Source organism: Trachurus trachurus (genome assembly GCF_905171665.1).
Source record: "Trachurus trachurus genome assembly, chromosome: 12".
In the NCBI taxonomy this organism is placed as follows: Eukaryota; Metazoa; Chordata; class Actinopteri; order Carangiformes; family Carangidae; genus Trachurus; species Trachurus trachurus.
The window spans coordinates 4,291,692-4,313,403 of record NC_139908.1 but is presented as its reverse complement, the minus strand read 5'-3'; the positions used below and the strand labels follow the sequence as shown (position 1 = coordinate 4,313,403).

The 21,712-nt window shown below is 43.3% G+C and overlaps 1 protein-coding gene across 1 annotated transcript in view; it reads left to right on the top strand.

Annotated features, from left to right (window-relative positions):
* The window catches only part of LOC310995043 (helicase POLQ-like), a gene marked incomplete at its 5' end in the record, with an annotated part of 30,087 nt that extends 11,383 nt beyond the window's left edge, over positions 1-18,704 (top strand). The window contains 12 exons of the mRNA XM_083983970.1: positions 1,681-1,779; positions 1,906-2,051; positions 3,220-3,459; positions 4,547-4,688; positions 5,254-5,358; positions 6,149-6,353; positions 7,126-7,283; positions 8,216-8,314; positions 11,509-11,682; positions 15,832-15,945; positions 16,887-17,021; positions 18,354-18,704. Coding sequence (XP_083840096.1) covers positions 1,681-1,779; positions 1,906-2,051; positions 3,220-3,459; positions 4,547-4,688; positions 5,254-5,358; positions 6,149-6,353; positions 7,126-7,283; positions 8,216-8,314; positions 11,509-11,682; positions 15,832-15,945; positions 16,887-17,021; positions 18,354-18,458 — 1,722 coding nt within the window. The 3' untranslated portion in view covers positions 18,459-18,704. The remainder of the gene's footprint in view (positions 1-1,680; positions 1,780-1,905; positions 2,052-3,219; positions 3,460-4,546; positions 4,689-5,253; positions 5,359-6,148; positions 6,354-7,125; positions 7,284-8,215; positions 8,315-11,508; positions 11,683-15,831; positions 15,946-16,886; positions 17,022-18,353) is intronic.
* Positions 18,705-21,712: the final 3,008 nt, after the last annotated feature.

Below are 21,712 nucleotides of genomic sequence, written 5' to 3'. Positions count from 1 at the left end.
TAACTGCGACTGCTGCGATGCAGTCATGCTGATGTGAGCCAAAAATATTTTTTAAAAGTTGGTGGGTGCGCTAGACACAAACATCTGTTAGTAGTAATAGCTCATGTGATAAGGCTGCTCCCCCAATAAACTAAACTTATTGTCAGTCTGGGTTCAAATCCTGCTATAGGCCACAAATGTGGGTAATGCATTTTCTTTTCTCATCATTATTATGATCACCATATAGGGCTGTCAACGAATGTGAAAATTAATATTAAAATGTGGGAAGAAAAAAAACCAGCGGCTGCTTTGCGAGCGGACGCACTGACCCTCATTGCATTTATACAGCGTCACACTGCAGAAAGTGAGACGCGACAAAAACTGTAGCAGAAAGATGCAGATGGCAGAGAGAAAGACAGAAAGTTCAGAGCCCAACTCGGCAGCAGAGAGAGTGGTTTGGACTCGAAGCAATCTAAAAAGCCCCGTCGCACCTGACGGCAAATAAATAAATAAAAAGTGGAGCGGAGCGGCGGCGAGGAGGAGGAGGAGGAGGAGAAGGAGGAGGGAGGAGGGGGGGGGCGCCGCCGGCACTCAACAACCAATCACCGTCTTGAGCGCCTCGAATTCGTGCACGAGAATTGACGTAATCCATAGCAACGGGGCGTCACCAGGGCGTCACTCTTACTCTGCTCTTAGTGATTTATCCTTAGTAAGAGTAGGTCTCAGCGGCTTTGTGAATAGCTTTTAAGAAAAAACTCCTACGTAAAAACTTTTAGTGCGAGTTAGGAGCACTCCTAGCGGTAAGATAAAAGGCTTTGTGAATACGGCCCCAGGTTTATACCAGTTCATAACAGTGTCAGACCAGGTTCGGACTAGTTTAAGCTCAGTTCAGACCAGGTTTAGACCAGGTTTAGACCAGTTCAAGCCGGTTTACAGTAGTTAAAGACTAGTTCAGACAATTGAAATCAGGTTCTGACCAGTTCAGACCAGTTTAAGACCGGTTCAGACCAGTTTAAACCAGTTCACACAAGTTCAATCCAGTGTAAAACCAGTTCAGACCATTTGAAATCAGGTTCTGACCAGTTCAGATCCAGTTTTAGACCAGTTTACACCAGTTCAGACCTGCTTCAGACAAAGTTCAGGCTAGTTGAGACCAGTGCAGATCAGGTTTAGACCAGTTCAGACTAGTTCAGACCAGTTTTATACCGGTTCAGACCAGTTAATACCGACTTCAGACCAGGTGTAGACCAGTTCAGACCAGTTAATACCAACTTCAGACCAGGTTTAGACCAGTTCAGACCAGTTTTATACCAGTTCAGACCAGTTAATACCGACTTCAGACCAGGTTTAGACCAGTTCAGACCCAGTTTAAGACCAGTGCAAACTAGTTCACACTAGTTCATACCAGCATCAGACCAGTTTTAAACCAGTTCAAGCCAGTTTAGACCAGTTCAGACCTGCTTCAGACCAGGCTTAGACCAGTTCAAGCCAGTTTAGACCAGTTCAGACCGGCTTCAGACCAGGCTTAGACCAGTTCAAGCCAGTTTAGACCAGTTCACTGTAGTTTAGAGCAGTTTAAGACCAGTTCAGACCAGTTAATATCAATTTTAGACCAGTTCAGACCACTTTAGATCAGTTTCCTCTGTGGTTCTGTGGTTCTGTGGCCCTGACGTGGACCGGTCCTCTCTCCTCCGTCCTCAGGTGGAGCTGAAGGAATTCGTCAAACTGAGCGACACCATCTACGAGGTCGACCCGAAGGAGGAGAACGGCTTCCGGTTCTCACGGCTCCTCAACTACAAGGTGACGATGCGTTCACTGACACGTCAGAGAAACGGGATAAATGACGTAGATGTAGTAGAGCTGTGGTTCTGATGGGTCCGGTCTCTCTGGTCTCTCTGGTCTCTCTGGTCTCTGTGGGTCCGTCAGTACTCGAGCGCGATGCAGAAGTTGGACCCGGACCACATCATCGCCCTGGTTACCGAGGTGATTCCTGCCCACTCCTGTCTGGTCTTCTGTCCCACCAAGAAGAACTGTGAGAACGTGGCAGCGATGATCTGCAAGTACCTCAAAGAGTGAGTCCGACTGACGGTTCTGGTTCTGGTTCTGGTCCTGGTCCAGGTTCTTGTCCCGCTTTGGTCCAGTTCTGGTTCTGGCTCCAGCTCCGGTCCTGGTTCTAAATCTGGACCTTGCCCCGGTACCGGTTCTGGCCCCACTCTTGGTCCTGGTTTTGGTCCAGTTCTGGTTCCTGTTCCAGTTCTGGTTCTAGCCCCAGCTCTAGTTCTGCTTCTGACCCCGGTTTTGGTTCTGGTCCCGGTACCGGTTCTGGTCCCACTCTGGTTCTGGTTCTGGTTCCGGTTCCGGTGTAGGTACCAAATGTGTCCGGGCCCGCGACTGGCGATGACGTGGCACATTGTGATTGGTCGTGGTGGCGTAATGCAATTACTTAGATGCTACCGTGGATGTTGGCGAAGTTAGTCACTTCGCTCCATAGTGAATATTGGACTCATCTGTCACAAGACACATCTCTTCTGAACAGTTTGACACGAAAATGGCAATTTTCAGACGGACAATTCAGGAGAAAAGACCTGTCTCTGGCTCAACACACACACTCTCGCGAGATTTGGCTCAGATCTCCATGGCAACGTCAAACAAACGTTCGTGAACGCCCGCGCTAATTACAGTATTTTAATCATTTTCGTCACTGTTGTTGTGTAAATGTTTAAAGCAGAAGTAAGCGATCCGGTGGTTTTGGCTAACTTCTTGTCAGCAGATAGAGTTAGCAGTCCCCGCCCTCGTCCCTACGTCACCACATTCACGCGCATCCCTTGGCTGCACACACAGAGAGGACCGCCCCTTTATGCTGTTCTCTCTCCTCATTGGATAAAGGTTGTAGGATACAAGGAACGTTTTCTCCTCGGCTCAGAGCAGAGCAGAGTGACTGACAGACCCGTGTTTCAGACCAAACACTCTATAGAAGTGATTGCTGTCGGAAGATATAACTATTTAAGACTTAGATTAACACAAATATTCTGCTTACTTCTGCTTTAATGTTATCATTAGAAAATATAAATAGCTCACTTTCGTCTACCTACAACTTTTATAAATCCTCATGACCAATCACGATGTGCCACGTCATCGCCAGTCGCGGCCCCCGGACAAATCTGGCAGCCCGGACACATTTGGTACTGCACCGGTCCTGGTCCCGGTCCACAGCAGTGACGCTCTGTGTTTCTGGTGCAGGGACTTCCTGCGGCACCGCGAGGCGGAGAAGGCGGTGCTGCTGGCGGAGCTGCGTGCCGGCGGCGGCGGCTCTCTGTGTCCGGTGCTGAGGCGCACGGTGCCGTTCGGTCTGGCCTATCACCACAGCGGCCTGACCACGGAGGAGCGGCGGCTGGTGGAGGAGGCGTACGCCGCCGGGGTTCTGTGTCTGCTCACCTGCACCTCCACGCTGGCCGCAGGCATCAACCTACCGGCCCGCAGGTGAGGCTCCGCCCACTACACGGCTCAACACGTTACCATAGCTACAAGGTAGCGGAAAGAGGCACAGTGGTTGCCAGATTACAGTCACAGCGCCATCTTTGACAGCTACGTACGGCAACTCCACTTGGACAAACTTCATTAGAGTTGAGTTAGGGACATAGAAAACAATATGAACGACATCAGTCTGTCTGATGTAAACTTATTTAAAGGGATAGTTCAACATTTTACTAGCAAATTGCCATTGCCATAATCCCTATAGTCATAGCAGTAGGTTCGTTACCTTTAATTGTCGGTTTTAGAACGGCGGAGCAGAGCTGTGAGCTGCTCAGAGCTACGCTACGGAGGCTCATGGGATTTCTTGGTTTCCCTCATCAAACTCATCAAATACACAATCCAACAACTCCACAACGCTCTGGTGGACAAGTTGTGACCTGCACATTCACCACGCTATGAGATAATAACACAACGTTACCAGACAGAGTTGTTTTAGAGGGAAATACAGAGACTGCTTGATGAAAAACTGTCCCTGAAGGCAACGCACATCAGCAGTTTTGCATGAATTTCCCTCTAAAACAACTCTGTGTGGTAACGTTGTGTTATTATCTCATCGCGTGGTGAATGTGCAGGTCACAACTTGTCCACCAGAGCGTTGTGGAGTTGTTGGATTGTGTATTTGATGAGTTTGATGAGGGAAACCAAGAAATCCCCTGAGCCTCCGTAGCGTAGCTCTGAGCCGTTCTAAAAATAGCTTGCAACGACAATTAAAGGTAACGAACCTACTGCTATGACTATAGGGATTATGGCAATGGGCCAATTTGCCAAAATGTTGAACTATGCCTTTAACATTTTTACTGAAATTTCTTTTTATTTTGATAATTTTTTTTTTTAAATCATATTTTTCACTGTTAAAATGTTTGATTTGATCCAGTGGATGAATAAAACGTTGCTTTATAAGGTATGGCGGCCATTTTTAAGTGACTTTTCAAAATAAAAGCCCCAGTTGTCAGTCTCGTATCCACATATTAAACATAATTCCAGTTACCTGCTGCATCAAAGCCTGATACCGTGTGTCCCGTCGTCTCCACAGAGTCATCCTCCGGTCTCCGTACGTGGCGTCCGACTTCCTGAAGAGGAGCCAGTACAAACAGATGGTGGGACGAGCGGGACGGGCCGGGATCGACTCCGTGGGAGAGAGCGTCCTCATCCTGCAGAGCAAGGACAGAGTCATGGTGAGTGAGGACATGGACATCGACGACAGGACATCACTTAAAGTCGGTTCAGACCTTAGAAAACAAACTGATGGAGGCTTAATCAGAGGAATTGATCTTTTTCTATAGATATTGATATATTAAAATTCCCTTTACCTTTTAAACAATATTTTTTTCTTTACTTTTTCTTTCCTACATTTTCAAACAGACACAAAATGAAAAGGTCCCTCAGCAAAGGTCTGGGCCCCCTGCATCGTTAGTAGCTAGTAGCCCCCCCCCTTTGGAAACTATCACAGTGTGTAAATAATAGTAAATTATTTGCGTGAAAAATACGTCCCTGGTGTAAAAGGGCCTTAAAACTGTAAAAATAAATAAATAAAACTAAAATAAAACACTGATATTGCTTCAGATATTTTGCCCAAACTTTTGCATGATGACACTGATCTGAGCTGATCAATCCAACGCTGTAAAATCTCTTTCACTGCCGCAAAAACTGTTTTAAAGGAGAAAGGAAAACAAAGGGCAGATCCATGTTCTCTGTTATGATGCTGCAGCTTTGACCTCTGACCTGTGACCTGTGTTGCAGGCGAAGACTCTGGTCTGCGCCCCGATGGAGAACTGTTACAGTAACCTGCTGCAGGACGGAGGGAAGGGTCTCCTCAGCCTCATCCTGTCTCTCATCGGCCTCAACGTGAGTCCCTGTGTCCGTCACCTCCTGTGTTCTCCCCCTCTCTGCCTCCACATTTCCTGTCTCTCTCAACTAGACCGACAAATAAAAGCAAAAAAAAGTCCCAAAATACTTTTAAAAAATAAATAAAACCAAAACGAACAATGTAAAACTAACTGAAACTAAAGTTCAGTCAGATAACATCAGCTTAGTTGTAGTTTTCTTAGAGATGTCTAAAGCTCAATATGGGACGACTTGGAGTACGAAGAGTGAATGGAACCTAATGAGGACTGATGGGAACATTATTGGATGCAACTAAAAGGGAAAAACTGCAACTATTCCTCGATTAATCAAACAATAATTGATTATTTAACTACACTAGACAACTATTTTGATAGAAAAAGTCAGAATTCTCTGATTTCAGCTTCTTCAATGTGAATATTTCTGGTTTCTTTGTTCCTTTATGACAATAAACTGAGTCTCTCTTTGGTTTCTGAACAAAACAAGACATTTGAGGATGTTTTTCAACATTTTTTAACATGTTATTGACCAAGCAACTAATCGATTCATCGTTTAAATAATCAACAGATCATTTAAATCCCACAAATGTGGAAGTTCATCTGACAGAGGCTTAAAACCTAAATCCTGAAATAAAAACTAGTTAATTCCTCACAAATAAAAACTATAAAACTGTTTCATCACTTGTTCAACTCACTAAAACTAAACTGGAATAAAAAAGCAAACTGAAAATAAAAACTAATTAACATTTTAAAACTATACTAACTGTGTGTGTGTGTGTGTGTGTGTGTTGCAGATGTGCACGTCGGTGGAGCAGCTGTGGGAGTTCCTGAAGGGGACGCTGCTGTGGGTGCAGCAGGCCGAGCTGTGTGCGGACCGTTGCCTGAGCGACGCGGTGGCGCAGTGTGTCGACCGGCTGAAGGAGAAGGAGCTGGTTACCGTGACGACGGAGGGCCCTCAAAGCCTGGAGGTCACCAAGCTCGGACGGGCCACGTACAAAGGTGACGGTGGTGATGTCACGGTGACGTCACTGTAGCTTCTACTGAGAGTTTAAAGGGATAGTTCAACATTTTGGCAAATTGGTCCATTGCCATAATCCCTATAGTCATAGCAGTAGGTTTGTTACCTTTAATTGTCGGTGCAAGCTATTTTTAGAACGGCGGAGCAGAGCCGTGAGCTGCTCAGAGCTACGCTACGGAGGCTCATGGGATTTCTTGGTTTCCCTCATCAAACTCATCAAATACACAATCCAACAACTCCACAACGCTCTGGTGGACAAGTTGTGAGCTGCACATTCACCACGCTATGAGATAATAACACAACGTTACCACACAGAGTTGTTTTAGAGGGAAATTCATGCAAAACCGCTGATGCGTGTTGCCTTCAGTTTTTCATCAACAGTCTCTGTATTTCCCTCTAAAACAACTCTGTGTGGTAACGTTGTGTTATTATCTCATAGTGTGGTGAATGTGCAGGTCACAACTTGTCCACCAGAGCGTTGTGGAGTTGTTGGATTGTGTATTTGATGAGTTTGATGAGGGAAACCCAGAAATCCCATGAGCCTCCGTAGCGTAGCTCTGAACAGCTCACGGCTCTGCTCCGCCGTTCTAAAAATAGCTTGCACCAACAATTAAAGTTAACAAACCTACTGCTATGACTATAGGGATTATGGCAATGGGCCAATTTGCCAAAATGTTGAACCATCCCTTTAACATGTGAGGCGTTCAGGGAACCTCTGTAAAATGCACCAACCTGACGTCCTGTGTCCCCCAGGCTCGGTGGACTTGTCCTACAGCGACGTCCTCTACAGAGACCTGTCCCGCGGCCTGGAGGCTCTGATGCTCAACAGCTACCTGCACCTGGTCTACCTGGTGACGCCCTACGACCTGGTGGCTCAGGTCAAACCGGATTGGATGGTTTACTTCAGACAGGTACAGGACTCTCTGCAGGACGCCATCTCTCTCTCTCTGTCTTTGTCATTTACAGTTTGAGTGAGGAGGTTACGGTTCAGAGTAGAGTGATGCCAAGAGAGCAAACAGACGATCTAGTATCATAATATGCAGGAGAAGAAAATAAATATATTAAGAGTATTAAAACACAAAGTCATTTCAAAAACATTGAAACAAAGAACGTAACTCCAGAGTCTTTACGTCTTTCTTGTTTTCAGATCTCCAGACTGATTGCGTTAATGTGTTGTGTGATTTCCTTTTCAAAGTGGCAAAAACATGAAGTTTGATTAGTGAATTTATGGTTATGAATATGAGCTTTTTCAAAATCATTAAAGGGACAACGAGGAGTTTTGGAAAAGCGAAGTGTTTTCACACTACATTTATGAGCCTCCGCACCGTGAAATTCTTTGACCGGTGCAAGACAGACTCATGTTTTCATTCATCAAGAATTAAAGTCAGAGGTTGGAAGACGATCACATACCGTCGTAGTTCCGACCATAAACGGAGATTCGGCGGCGTTATTCTCATGACTCGCCACGAAACCGAAAGTAAAGAAACGCTGGTCGGCTCGCCCAGCATTTCCACCACCACTAATAATAACAAAATAACCATAGAGACAAAACGATATATTTATCAAAAATGGGCCCATTAACAAGTGGTAACGTAGATTCATCCACATTAATATGAGACTTTTTTATAACCAAATAGAAACTCCTCGTTGTCCCTTTAAGTTAATTATAATAATAGTATATAACACATCTCATACAATTATTGTAGCTCAAAGTGCTTCGCAATAAAAGAAGGAACATTAAAAGAATTAACAAAAACATTTAAAAAGAAACATGACAAGAAAAGAGAAGAGATAGCGTTAGTACTCTGTGTGACGCCGTGTCTCTTTGTCTCTTTGACTCCAGTTCACTCTGCTGTCGGTGGCTGAACAGAAGATGTCTGCGGCCGTCGGCGTGGCTGAAAGCTTCGTGGCCAGAAAAGCTGCAGGACAGGCGGTGAAAAACGTGAGAGGACACAACAACAATGATGATGATGATGATGATGATGATGATGAGCTCTTTAACTTTAGGTTAAACATTTGGCGGAGGGGGGGTTGAGGTCTCTGCGCCCATATAAGGATTTTTTTAAACCAAAAAAGTCAGTGTCTATGTGTCCTAATGTGAGGAAGAGTGTAAAATTAGAAGTCTAATTCACCTCTTTATTTAGTCATTCCCATATTCATCACAGTAGTAAAAGCTGTTTTAATCATTTACCAACATTATTCTTATGGTTTTTATTTTGATGTTAATCATTTGTAGTGATTAACATGTTTATTCTGACAGGATTAATGCTAATTATTAATTTATCGTCCCACAACTGTGTACCAAGAAACAAATTTGATTTAGAGAGAAAATCCTAGCAGCAGATTTACTCTGACGTCCTCCATAGCTTTACCTCCAGCTACTAACAAACTGTCAACCAGGAAACTCAATAATGTGACAGTTTCCTCCTTTGGACGGTTGGTTTTCTCACTTTTATGTGACGAACGAACTATTTAAATCGTTTAAAAAACTGATCAAACAAGGAAGAGCTTCCTGCATTTGTCTCTCAATTAGAGGAGAGAGATGTAGGAGTAAAAACAGAGAGAAACTGTCTTTAAACCAACACTACATACGGTGCTGAAACAAAGTTAAACATTTCTTATTGTCAACATCGTCATATGATATTGTGTTTAGCCACAGTTAGATATTATCTCATCGCTCAAACAGCCGCTGGAAACAGAAACGTAGTTTGGACTCGTCTTCTGTTAATTTCTAATCCAGCTGCACGCGACTGAGAGATTAGGATGTTTACGTTGCTACACGCTGGTGCTCATGGGAAATGGAGTTTTCCTTCAGGCAAAATACGACCTTCAACCAAAAATAAAAGTTCTTTAGTGTTGCTTTAAATCAATAAAATGCATTTATTTATCTGGCATCGTCACAATGACGTTAAAAATAACTCATCAAGATTTCAACAGGGAGTCAAAAAGAAAAAAGACTCTTTACGTTAGAGTTATTTTTAATAATTGTGACGATGCCAGATAAATAAAGTTATTTTATCGATTTAAAGAGACAGTGCCTTGGAGTTGTTCTCTGTTTTCAACTAACAGATATCACTGTGACACTTTTTATGTTTAATTATGTAAATGAGGCAATATCTAATTAAATATGTGCTAATTTGCATATATTTCCAGAACAGAAATTTGAACAATGGATGAAGCCACTTTCAAAATTCTTGTTTTATTTTGTTGACAGTTTTTACAGAGGAGGATTTTGGATATCTCTTTTTATCACTCTGTAAATGTTGCATAAATCAGGCTGTGAATGATGTATCAACAAACACTTCTGTAAAAACCTTCAGAATATAGAAAGGGGTCAAACTTTGGTCGTTTGGTGTTATTGTCAGTCGTACTTTTATGATTTGTTGCTGATACAGAGAAAATGACAATTTTTAGAGAAGTTTACAGTGACACCTGACAGGACATGAGTCGAGCGCTGGCCGACGCAACTTATTTGTGCCCAAAGCGTTGACTTTGTACACAACAACACTGTGACTTCTCCACTGACTCCAGAGTCATGTGACTCCACCCATGGCTCATTCTAGGAGTTTTTATATTTAGATGGTGTAGTAGCCGTTTGTCAAAACAAATACAAGTTTCAAATCAAACTTTAAATCATAAAAATGAAAGGGCCACTGCTGCACTATGGGTTGTGATGTACACGGACGGGATGAAAAATATAATGTCATAACAAATGTCCAGTTTCAACAAAAATGTGGTTTATTTAACCAGAAAAGCAGCGAACAAAGAACAAAGAAAAATCCTGTGGTAAAAAGCCATTAGCCCACCCAGGTGCATGCTGGTCCCTTACCGTGAGCCTACGGTGTATATACTGTATATAATCTCAGGTGAATGAACCAAAACACAAATAATAAATAAGAGAACACCTAAACAAAAATAATAATAGATTAATTATGTTCATTTTGTCTTCTCAAATATATTAGTTATATTTTTCTTGTGTTCAGACAATTGAAATCAAGAGTGATGTTACCTGCTTGACAGTTTCGACTGTGACTCCAGTCTTCCTCAGAAGCGTCATCCGACGTGCGGAGGGGGCGCGGTCGGTACGGCGGACTCTGACAGGTCCGCCGTACCGACCAGCTGATAAATGACACGTCAGTAACACGTCGGATGACGCTTCTGAGGAAGACTGGAGTCACAGTCGAAACTGTCAAGCAGGTAACATCACTCTTGATTTCAATTGTCTGAACACAAGAAAAATATAACTAAAAATAATAATAAACTAACAGAAATCTAATTATAATGAAATCAAATAAATTGATTCAGAATAATCTAAACTAAATACTCACTACATGAAATACTGAACTAAACAGCACTAAATACTAACAGTCAATAAACAGCTCCAACAGATCGTTTATTGGCAGGGTTCCCAGTCCTGGAAAACCTGGAAAATGGTTGACCAATTTTCTAGTCATGGAAAACACATGGAAATTGAAAAAAAATAGTCAAATGTCCTGGAAAATCTTGAGTTGTCCTGGAAAATTATTTATCACATCATGATACCAGCTGCCAGATCTCAGTTTGACTTTTTCAGACCCCACCAAGGATTTATTTCCCAAAGACGTTCCTAGTGAGAAAACTATCGACATTGAGTCGATGAGTGTTTCCAGTGTTGGACCCGTTGTCTTCTCTGATAAAGGACAGATAGATAGTTACAGAGAGCTGTTGTAGGTGTGGTTTAAAAACAAAAACAACATGTTTTTGCATTGTTCTATGATAAAATTGTCTTAATTTCTAAGCATGTAAGATATTATGTCATAGATAAGTTAAAGTGCACATCTTTAAATCAGTCTTCTGGGAGAGAGAATGAGAGAGAGGAATAAACATAGAAACAAACTGATTAAATGTACAAAATAAGCTACAACTGTCGAAAAGACTTCTTCAAAGCATGAATGGGAGCTATGGATGTGTTAGTGTGTGGCGGGATAAACTTGTCTGTCAGACTGTAGCAGCTGAAAATGTCCTGGAAAAGTGCTGGGAAATGGTTTCAAGAAAGAGTGGGAACCCTGATTGGCTCCTTCCATTCTGTTCCAGTTGTGACCAGTTTTATTGGCTGGATTAGATGTATTAACCCTCTCTGTGTCTCTGTGCGGTCAGAGCGCGGACGCGGCGGTGGTGGGCAGGATGTACCTGGCTCTGGTCCTGTTCTCTCTGCTGAAGGAAACAGACCTGTGGTTGGTGTCGAGTCGCTTCCAGCTGAGCCGAGGCTTCGTCCAGACGCTGCTCAGCTCCTCCTCCGCCTTCTGCTCCTGCGTGCTGCACTTCACCCAGGTAACAGGCCACGCCCCCTCACACACAGGCCACGCCCCCTACCACACAGGCCACGCCGAAGGAAGGAAGGAAGGAAGGAAAGGAGAGAGAGGAGGGAGGAAGGAAGGCGGGACAGAAAGAAGGGAGAAGGGAGTAAAGGAGAGAGAGGGGGTGGGGAAGAGGGGAGGGAGGGAGGGAGGAAGGAAGGATGGAGGGACTGAAGGAAGGGAGAGAAAGGAGGGAGAAAGGAAGGAGGGGTGGAAGAACAGAAGGAAGGGAGGAAAGGAGAGAGGGGAAGGAGGGAGGAGGGATGGAGGGAGAGAGGAAGGGAGGAAAGGAGAGAGAGAAAGGGGAAGGAGGGATGGAGGGACAGAAGGAAGGGAGGAAAGGAGAGAGAGAGAGAGGGGAAGGAGGGAGAGAGAGAGGAAGGGAGGAAAGGAGAGAGGGTGGAAGGAGGGAGGAAGGATGGAGGGACAGAATGCCTATAGAGGGATTACCAGCCTACGTCACAGAGGTTCTACTGCGCATGTCGCCTGCAGAAAGAGAGCAGCAAGAGCCGTGATCGTGTCTTTTTGTGCTGGAAGTTGCACTAATTGTTTTGATAAAAATAACAAAACGCGCAAATTTAACAGAATACCGTCAACTCGCACCCCTTTCAAGGCAAACGAGAGAGAAAATAGTACATTGGCGATTAATTTCGAGCAATATAACGTGTTAGATACGTTGGTTTGAATGGTGATAAAGCTAAATGCTCACAGGCACAGCTGTAACGTTATAACTGCAGCGAATGAGTTGTGAAATGTTTACTACGACAGTGACTGAAGACGAGGTCACATACTAATGGAAAGCAAGCTGACATTAATTAACGTTAAGCTACATTGTTTTAGATTACCGGTCCGGTACATACTCAGCCATGCATGTAACGTTACAGTTACGTTATGCAGTTGTTCCAGACTTTAGACAGGTCCGTCTCTTCCCTCGTCTCTGACCAGGCAGCAGCTCAGTCCTCACAGACACTGAGTTTTGTAATCGTGAGTGTTTTCCTGAACATTATTGTCTGTTAAATAACTGTAGGTAACGTTAGGGATGCACAGTGACAGTGTTGTTTTTACCGATAACCGACGCCGTGCTGTGAGAGTCCGTGTCTTGTCCCGTGGCTGAGTTGCCGTGGCCGCGGTACAAACTCGATCCTCCGTCCTGACGTTTTTTTTTTTTTTTTCCCTGCCGTTATAAAACCTACAGTCTATGTATAAAACACACACTACATCAGTAGGTGATAAACTGTTGTGGTAGGCTGACAACATCGCTAGCTAACACCGCTTTGACTACACTAGATCCATGGAGGTAACCATGACAACCGGTTCTTTCTGCAGTCAGGTTGCGCACGCATCCTGATTTGTTGGTAAACAGATAATCCCTCTATACAGCAAGAGCAAGACCTCCCCTTAGTAATTCTGACCACAATGCTGTCCAGCTGCTCCCAACATACCGGTCTCTTTTTAAATCCAGTAAGCCAGAATCCCATACTGTAAAGGTATGGTCTAGCGACAAAACGGAGGAGCTCAAAGGCTGTTTTTTATGTACTGACTGGGACATTTTCTTTGAGGGCAATGACATTAATTCTGCCACTGACTCTATCTCTGCCTATATTTCTTTTTGTATTGACTCAATCATACCCCAAAAGACTGTCAAAAGGTTCCCGAACAACAAGCCTTATATGACCAGGGGTATTAAGGAATGCATTCTCAGGAAGAAGCAAGCCTTCAAACTAAATGATAAGGCAGGAGTCAGGGCTGCTCAAAAAGATCTCAACCAGCAGCTGCGAATATCTCGGTCGCAGCATAAGGAGCGGGCAGAACAGCAGCTGTCCTCCTCAAACACAAAAAAACTGTGGGACTGTATCCGGGGTATGACCAATATGGACACTAAAAAGAAGGCCCCATATGCTCTTAATGAATCTGTTAGAGCTAACGAGTTAAATGATTTTTACCTGCGCTTTGAGAACTCAGACAGTGTACATGAATGTCGTGCTGTTTTAGAAAATGTCACCTGTGATCGCGATGTGCACAGGATTGTTATTGACCCTCTTTCTGTTAACAAAGTGTTTAAATCTATGAATGCGAAAAAAGCAGTGGGGCCAGATAATCTGTCAGCACTTTTTCTTAAAACCTTTGCTGATGAACTTTCACCTGTCTGGCACCGGCTCTTCCAGCTTTCCATAGACACTCACATTGTACCAGATCTCTGGAAAAAATCAATTATAATACCAGTTCCCAAATCATCATGTCCCCAGGTTAACAATGATTATCGACCCATTGCTCTCACGTCCAATGTTATGAAATCTCTGGAGAGACTTTTATTAGAGGTACTGCAGGCAGATGTGGCGCAATCCCTTGACCATCTACAGTTCGCCTACTCAAAAAAACGCAGTACGAGCGATGCTATTGCCACTTTAATGCATTTTTCTTTAAAACATTTGGAGAGCCCAGCAGCTTACGCCAGGCTGCTTTTTATTGATTTTAGTTCGGCTTTCAACTCGATCCAAACACACATTCTTCTTAAGAAATTAGCGAAGCTGGATGTGAATCCTTTTTTAATCAAATGGTATCACTCTTTTCTCTCCTCGCGGTCCCAGCAGGTGAAATTTAATTCTGTCCTTTCTAATCTTTCCTTAAGCAGTACAGGGGCCCCCCAGGGGTGCGTCAGTTCACCTTTTCTTTTTACGCTGTATACTAATGATTGTGGTAGTTCTCAGCCTAACCAACTTGTTCTTAAGTACTCAGACGACACTGTAATCCTCAGTCTGCTCACCAACAACTTAGACAACCACAAAGCTGCTGTCGATAAGTTTGTTGTTTGGTGTGATACTCATAAACTGTATATCAATACATGTAAAACTGTTGAAATTATTCTTGACCCATGATCTGTAGGTGACAGTCGCCCTGTCGCCATACATGGTAACGACATCAGACAAGTCGACTCAGTAAAGTATTTGGGCGTGCATATAGATAGTGATCTCACCTGGCACACACACCTGCCACATGTGTGATCCATCAGCGCCTTCACTTTCTCAGGCGACTCCGCCTATTCGGCGTTAGCTCTAACATCATGAACATCTTCTATTGCGCTGCCATTGAGTCCATCCTGAGATACGGCATTACGTCCTGGTTTGGTAATCTCACAGTAAAAGCCAAATCTCAAATACTCAACCTGGTCAAGACGGCTAGCAAAATCTTGGGTTCCCCTGTCCCACGCTCACCCCAAGATCTGTTTGAACAGGCCACCATCAGGCTGACTAACTCTGTTCTAGCAGATCCTACGCACGCACTTCTCCCTGAATATGAGCTTTTAAATTCAGGTAGAAGATATCGAGTCCCTTTGTGCAGGCACAATCGCCTCAAAAACTCGTTCATCCCTCTGTCCATTAAATTTATGAATGAGCAGCTTGTGTGATGATATGTATGAATGTTTGCGTGTTGTTTGCAGGCACAATTGCCTCAAAAACTCGTTCATTCATCCCTCTGTCCACTAAATTTATGAATGAGCAGCTTGTGTGATGATATGTATGAATGTTTGCGTGTCCTCACATCTGCCACTAGTACTTTTCTGAGGCATATTGCACTTTAATGATTTTATTGTATGTTTTTAGTACTTCTCTGCTGTTTTTCCCTTGTACTGTTTTTGTCTTTGTTGTGACGCAGCACTGCTCTCTGTCCGAGAGAAATTTCTCCTTCGGGAGACTAATAAATGATTTTGACTTTGACTTTGACTTTGAGAAGGAAGGGAGGAAAGGAGAGAGAGAGAGGGGAAGGATGGAGGAACAGAAGGAAGGGAGGAAGGGAGGAAAGGAGAGAGAGAGGGGAAGGAGGAAGGAAGGATGGAGGGACAGAAGGAAGGGAGAGAAAGGAGGGAGGGAGGAAGGAAGAAGGGGTGGAGGAACAGAAGGAAGGGAGAGAGAGAGGAGGGAGAGAGGAAGGAAGGACAGAAGGAAAGGAGGAAAGAAGGAGCAGTAAAAGAGATGGAAAACAAGAGGATTAAAGTTAGAAAAACAGACAAGGCCCCGCCCACTCTGCGTCTGTGACTGACAGTGTGTGTGTGTGTGTGTGTGTGTGTGTGTGTGTGTGTGTGTGTGTGTGTGTGTGTGTGTGTGTGTGTGTGTGTGTGTGCTAGGAGCTGGAGGAGCTGTGGCCGTTCCGAGCGCTGCTGACCGAGCTGACCCGCCGGCTGAGCTACTGTGTGAAGGCCGAGCTCGTCCCCCTGATGGAGGTCACCGGGGTCATGGAGGTCAGTCACACGCCCCGGGGTCAGAGGTCAGAGGTCACGGAGAGACACAGGTTTGAGTCCAGATAGTGTTGGAGTGAGGAGATAATCTACTAGTGATTGATAATCGATTGATTATTTGCAGCTCTTTTTACATCAGAGTGAATGAGAAACTAGAACAAACATTTCACTTTAATTTCTGACTCAATAATCGATCAATACTGATCAGTTTCAGCTCTGATTTGATGTCGATCAATCAGACATGAGAGCGATGGAAACAAACCTCGTTCTAATTAAACAGAAAAGTCTCATGATCAATTAATCTGATTGAAATCTGAGAGATTAGATATAAACTCAATCCGCAGCTGTTCCAATAATCAATCAATCATTCAATCAATTTTATGTTTTAACAAATAAGACAAAACTTCTTAAACTGGAATCTGTGAATTCTTCTGCAGTTTTCTTAGATTTTTATTGAGCTGAAAGACGTTCTGAGACATCAATTGATCGATCAATTAGTCAATCAATCACGAATATTTGGATCTAGCGGTTGATAATCAATCGATCATTTGAAGTCATCTGCTGCTGCTCATTTACATCAGAGTGAAAGAGAAACCAGAACAAACATCTGACTCAATAATCAATAAATACTGATCAGTTTCAGCTCTGAGAGAAAGATGGAAACAAACCTGCTTCTAATTAAACTAAAACAGTCTCATGATCAATGAATCTGATTGAAATCTGACAGATTAGATATTAGTTGTTCATCTGCAGCTGTTCCAATAATCAATCAATCATTTGTATTTATTTATTTCTCAACAAATAAGACCAAACATCTTCAACTGGAGTCTGTGAATTCCTCTCCAGTTTTTTTTTAGTTTTTTTATAGAGCTGAAAAACGCTTGGAGACATCAATTGATCAATCACCAATATTTGGATGATTTAATTGATTACCTGTGTTGCAGTGTCGGGCGAAGCAGCTGTACGACGCCGGCTACAAGACTCTGACTCACCTGGCCAACGCCGACCCGGCCCTCCTGTCCCGCTCCATAGAAAACCTCTACAAGAAACAGGCCAATCAGATCGTAGCGTCGGCGAAGGTGAGGCTCCTCCCCCTCCATCATCATCATCATCATCATGGCGGCGGCTGTGATGTCATTAAAGGATAATAAACGTTTTTTTTTACAATCTGGACCTTATTTCTAGCATAAAATCCGATCATTTCCTCCCCCAGATAACTTTGGTGTCATTACAAGTGGTTGTGATGAAATGAGCTCCAGCCGAGAGGCGCGTATATCCGTATAATGGAGTCTACGGGGCAGCAGAATGCAGCCTCTAAATAACACATTATCTGCAGAGAAACTCCTTCATTTCACCAATATTTAGTTCTGATAGGCTAGTGCTATTCCCCTCTGAGTCCGGGGTTAGCTGTTATCAACATCCGGGGTCTGTAGGTTGACCTACTGACCTCTGACCTGGATGATATCTTCGCTTAGCGCCGTGATGTGGCTTGTTGCTAGCGCTAATGCTACGGTTCGTTTCTGCGTGTTTCTGACTTGTCAGAACAAAATGAGCAGCTGGATGAAGTTCAGCTTCCACAGGCTTCCTCTCCTCAACCTGGACTCACTAAAGCTCCGGCTAGTTGAGATAAAAATGGACCCGAATGCCGAAGCAGAATGATTATTATCAGAACGAGCCGGGCGGCGCTCAGAGATGACATCATCCAGTAGGGCTGGGCCAAAAAATCGATTTTTATATTAATCGCGATTTTTTTCTGCCGATTTTTAAAACCCTTTTTCGATTTTTTTTTGGGACGACCAATCTTTATTGTACAATCATATATTCTGTGCCATTACACTCGACATAGTCAAACCGGCCTGTTGTGTTCATTTGTTCACAGATATCTATGTGAACAAACGAACACAACAGACAAACTGATGTGATGTGTGTATTGTTTTTTGTAAATATGACTTATGATGTATTGTCAAGTGTTTGGTTCAACCTGCTCTTCACAAGAAAATCACAATAATTGAAATATAAGGCAATCTCAATACTTGGTAAAATCGGATCGCAATACTTGTTTAATCAGAATCGCAATTTAAATCGAATCGGGACCCAAAAATCGTTAGAGAATCGAAACGGCACAAAAGCATATCGGCCCAGCCCTAATCAGAACTAAATATTGTGAAATGAAGGAGTTTCTCTGCAGATAATGTGTTATTTAGAGGCTGCATTCTGCTGCCCTGTAGACTCCATTATACGGATATACGCGCCTCTCGGCTGGAGCTCATTTCATCACAACCACTCGTAATGACACCAAAGTTATCTGGGGGAGGAAATGATCGGATTTTATGCTAGAAATAAGGTCCAGATTGTAAAAAATCCTAATTATCCTTTAACTGGTGAACAGATGACGTGTGTTTGTGCTGCAGATGCTGCTCAGTGAGAAGGCGTCGGCGCTACAGGAGGAAGTGGACGAGCTGCTGGCTCCGCCCACCGACCTGCCCACCGCCGAGGGGGCGGGGCCACACGGCTGACATCATCGTCATCATCATCATCGTCAGTCAGCTGGTTTCTGGTTTTATGGTTTCATTTCCTGCTATAATGGAGACTCCAGTGACCAGACTCTTGACGATCATGGAGAACGAGGTCAAAGGTCACAGAGGTCAATTATTTATTCTGTTCATCAACCACCTGTAAATAAATAAAAACATCTGGATGAGTCGCTGTCGTTCAGTTCACACATCTGGAGCTCTGCCCGCTGCGGTTTTTAAAATAAAGACACAAAAAAAACAACTACAGTTCTTCATCTGCAGGTGCAACAAATAATTTAAACATTTCTACAAGAAAGTTGGTAAAATAAAAGAAAATAATATTGAAAATCAGACACATGAGGAATCTTTATGTGGAATTTTTACTTTTTTTTATTTTTTACTCTGTTCTCAGTTAAATAACTTATATTAGTAAAATATTGATGATTGATTTTCTATTTAAAAAGACAAATGAAATCCTAAAAGACAAACTGATCAATGAAATTGTGGAAAAAACTGTGTTCAGACCCGGATGTATTTAAAATATTAATATAATTTGAATTATGTTGAGTTTTATAACGATACAAACAAAAGGGCAGGTGGATCAATCATCAAAACATCATGATAAACTAATATAAACAGAAAATATCATCAGAAAAAGCAGTGTATTACAGTGACTGATGTGATTAAACCAGAACATTCACTTTATATAAACACATTAATCATCATTAGTGTCACAGTTTTACAGTTTAATCTTCCCAACATTTTGTCCAGTACTTGAACTTCTCACATTAACAGGTGATCAGAGCAGTTTTATAAAATGATGTAATAAAGATCTGATGAAAAATTAATTCATCTCATGTTTTATAGAGATAGAATCCATCTGCTTCAAGATCAATAAATATATTTCAGGTTTTCTCCACCTGTTTCCTTAACTCAGCTGCTTTTTATTAAAGTTTCATTTAAAGTGAGATGCTACAGGTGAACAGGGTCAAAATTTAAACTAACAGATATCATTGTGACACTTCCCAAGTTTATCTCTTACATTATATGATACGATACGATATGATAAACTTTATTGTCCCGTTCAGGGAAATTTGTCTTGGACTCTGTAGCTGCGCCATAAATGCCTTGATGGCCACAATGACAAAAAAAACAATACACCTCCGCCATACCAACCCAGCAAACACAAGACATAACAGCATTGCACATATCCCATAACATAACACATATACACCTCATAAATTCAACATAGTAAGAGCACTATAAGAATTATTGCACATTAAGACAATTGTTTTTTGTATTACAAGTTTTGTAAAATTGTATGTTTAAATATGTAAATGAGGCAATATCTAATGAAATGTGACCTAATTTCCATTTCCAGAACAGAAATCTGAACAATGGATGATGCCACTTTCAAAATTCTTGTTTTATTTTGATGATATTTTAGAGTCAGAAGTTTTTACAGAGGGGATTTTGGATATCTCTTTTTATTGATTCCATCAATTGTGTTGCTGATACAAAGGAAATTACACTTTTAGAGAACTTTACAATGACACAAGACAGGACATGTGTCGGACTAACTTTTGGTGAATTTAGGAGAAATTTACAGATGAATGAAGTAAAATAAAAATATCCTTCCTTATGTGGATTTTCTACCATTTCTTTCCATTAGTCTGAGAGAAAACCTGTTAAGGAAACAAAATAGCACAAAATCTCAAAACTGATCAGTGCATGAAGAAACAAAAAAACTATGTTGTGTCTCGCTCCTGTTGCCCTCCTTGGTCAAGGAAGGATGGAGGGAAAGAAGGGAGGGAGGAAAGAAAGAAAGGAGGAGGAAGGGAACAGATTGGGTCAAGGAAGGAAGAATAAAGGATGAAGGGAAAGAAGGCAGGAAGGAAGGGAAAAGAGATGGTGGAGAGAGGGAGGAAGGAAGGATGGGGGAGGAAAGGAGAGAGGGGGAGGAAGGATGGAGGGACAGAAGGGAGAGAGAGGGGAAGGACAGAAGGAAGGGAGGAAAGAACAGAGAGAGGAGGAAGGAAAGAGGGACAGAAGGAAGGGAGGAAAGGAGAGAGAGAGGGGAAGGAAAGGGTGGAGGAACAGAAGGAAGGAAGGGAAGGGGAGAGAGAGGGGAAGAAGGAATGAAGGATGGAGGGACAGAAGGAAGGGAGGAAAGGAGAGAGAGAGAGAGGAAAGAAGGAGCAGTAAAACAGATCGGGTCAGTCTGACAACAAGAGGGTTAAAGTTACAAATACAGAAACATTCCGCTCCATTGTGTGTGTGTGTCTTTGTTTTTGTGTGTGCGTGTGCATGTGATGCCGCTCCTGTGTGATCCCAAAAGGAGAAGCGCGTGCCCGACGGTAAACAGACCTAGTAACGTTACAGGAAGTTGCTCACGTGCAGCTGGAGCAGCAGCAGCAGTCAGACATGGTTCACCTCGCGCCGCCGCTGCAGCTGCTTCTTCTGGTCTGGCTCGTGTCGGTCCGGACCCACGGGATTCGGACCCGGACCCAGACCGGTGGAGGAACAGGACCACCAGAACCACTGGACTATAACAGCACCGTGACCGTGGCCGTGACCGTGGACTTGTCCTCCGTGACGCACCGGGTCGATCCGCGCTTTCTGTCCGTCACCATCGATGCGAGTCTGGCCACGGAGGAGAAGTTCATGTACCTGCTGGGGTCGGTGTGTGTGTGTGTGTGTGTGTGTGTGTGTGTGTGTGTGTGTGTGTGTGTGTGTGTGTGTGTGTGTGTGTGTGTGTGTTAATGAAGCAGCTTTTATCCTGTAACCGGAGCTCCGTTGATCCTCCGGTTAAATCCAGCCACTCTGTCCGCAGATCAACGCTCAGGGCGCGGCCACAGGTCCGACTCATCCCCGGGGCTGCGCTCCGAGAACCGGGATGATGATGATGACTATGACAGGCAGACAGAGGCATAGTGGAGACATAAAAGAGACAGTTGAGACACAATAGAAACAGTAGAGACAGAGTAGAGTAGAGACAGAAGCAACACTAGAGTAGAGACAGCGGCAGAGTAGAGACATAAAAGAGACAGTTGAGACACAGATAAGATGTAATAGAGACACAATAGAAACAGTAGAGACAGAAGCAACACTAGAGTAGAGACATAAAAGAGACAGTAGAGACACAGTAAAGATTTAATAGAGACAGTAGAGACACGATTGAGACATAAATAGACACAGTGGAGACACAATCGAGATACAGTAGAAACACAGTTGAGATAAAGTAGAGAAACAACAGA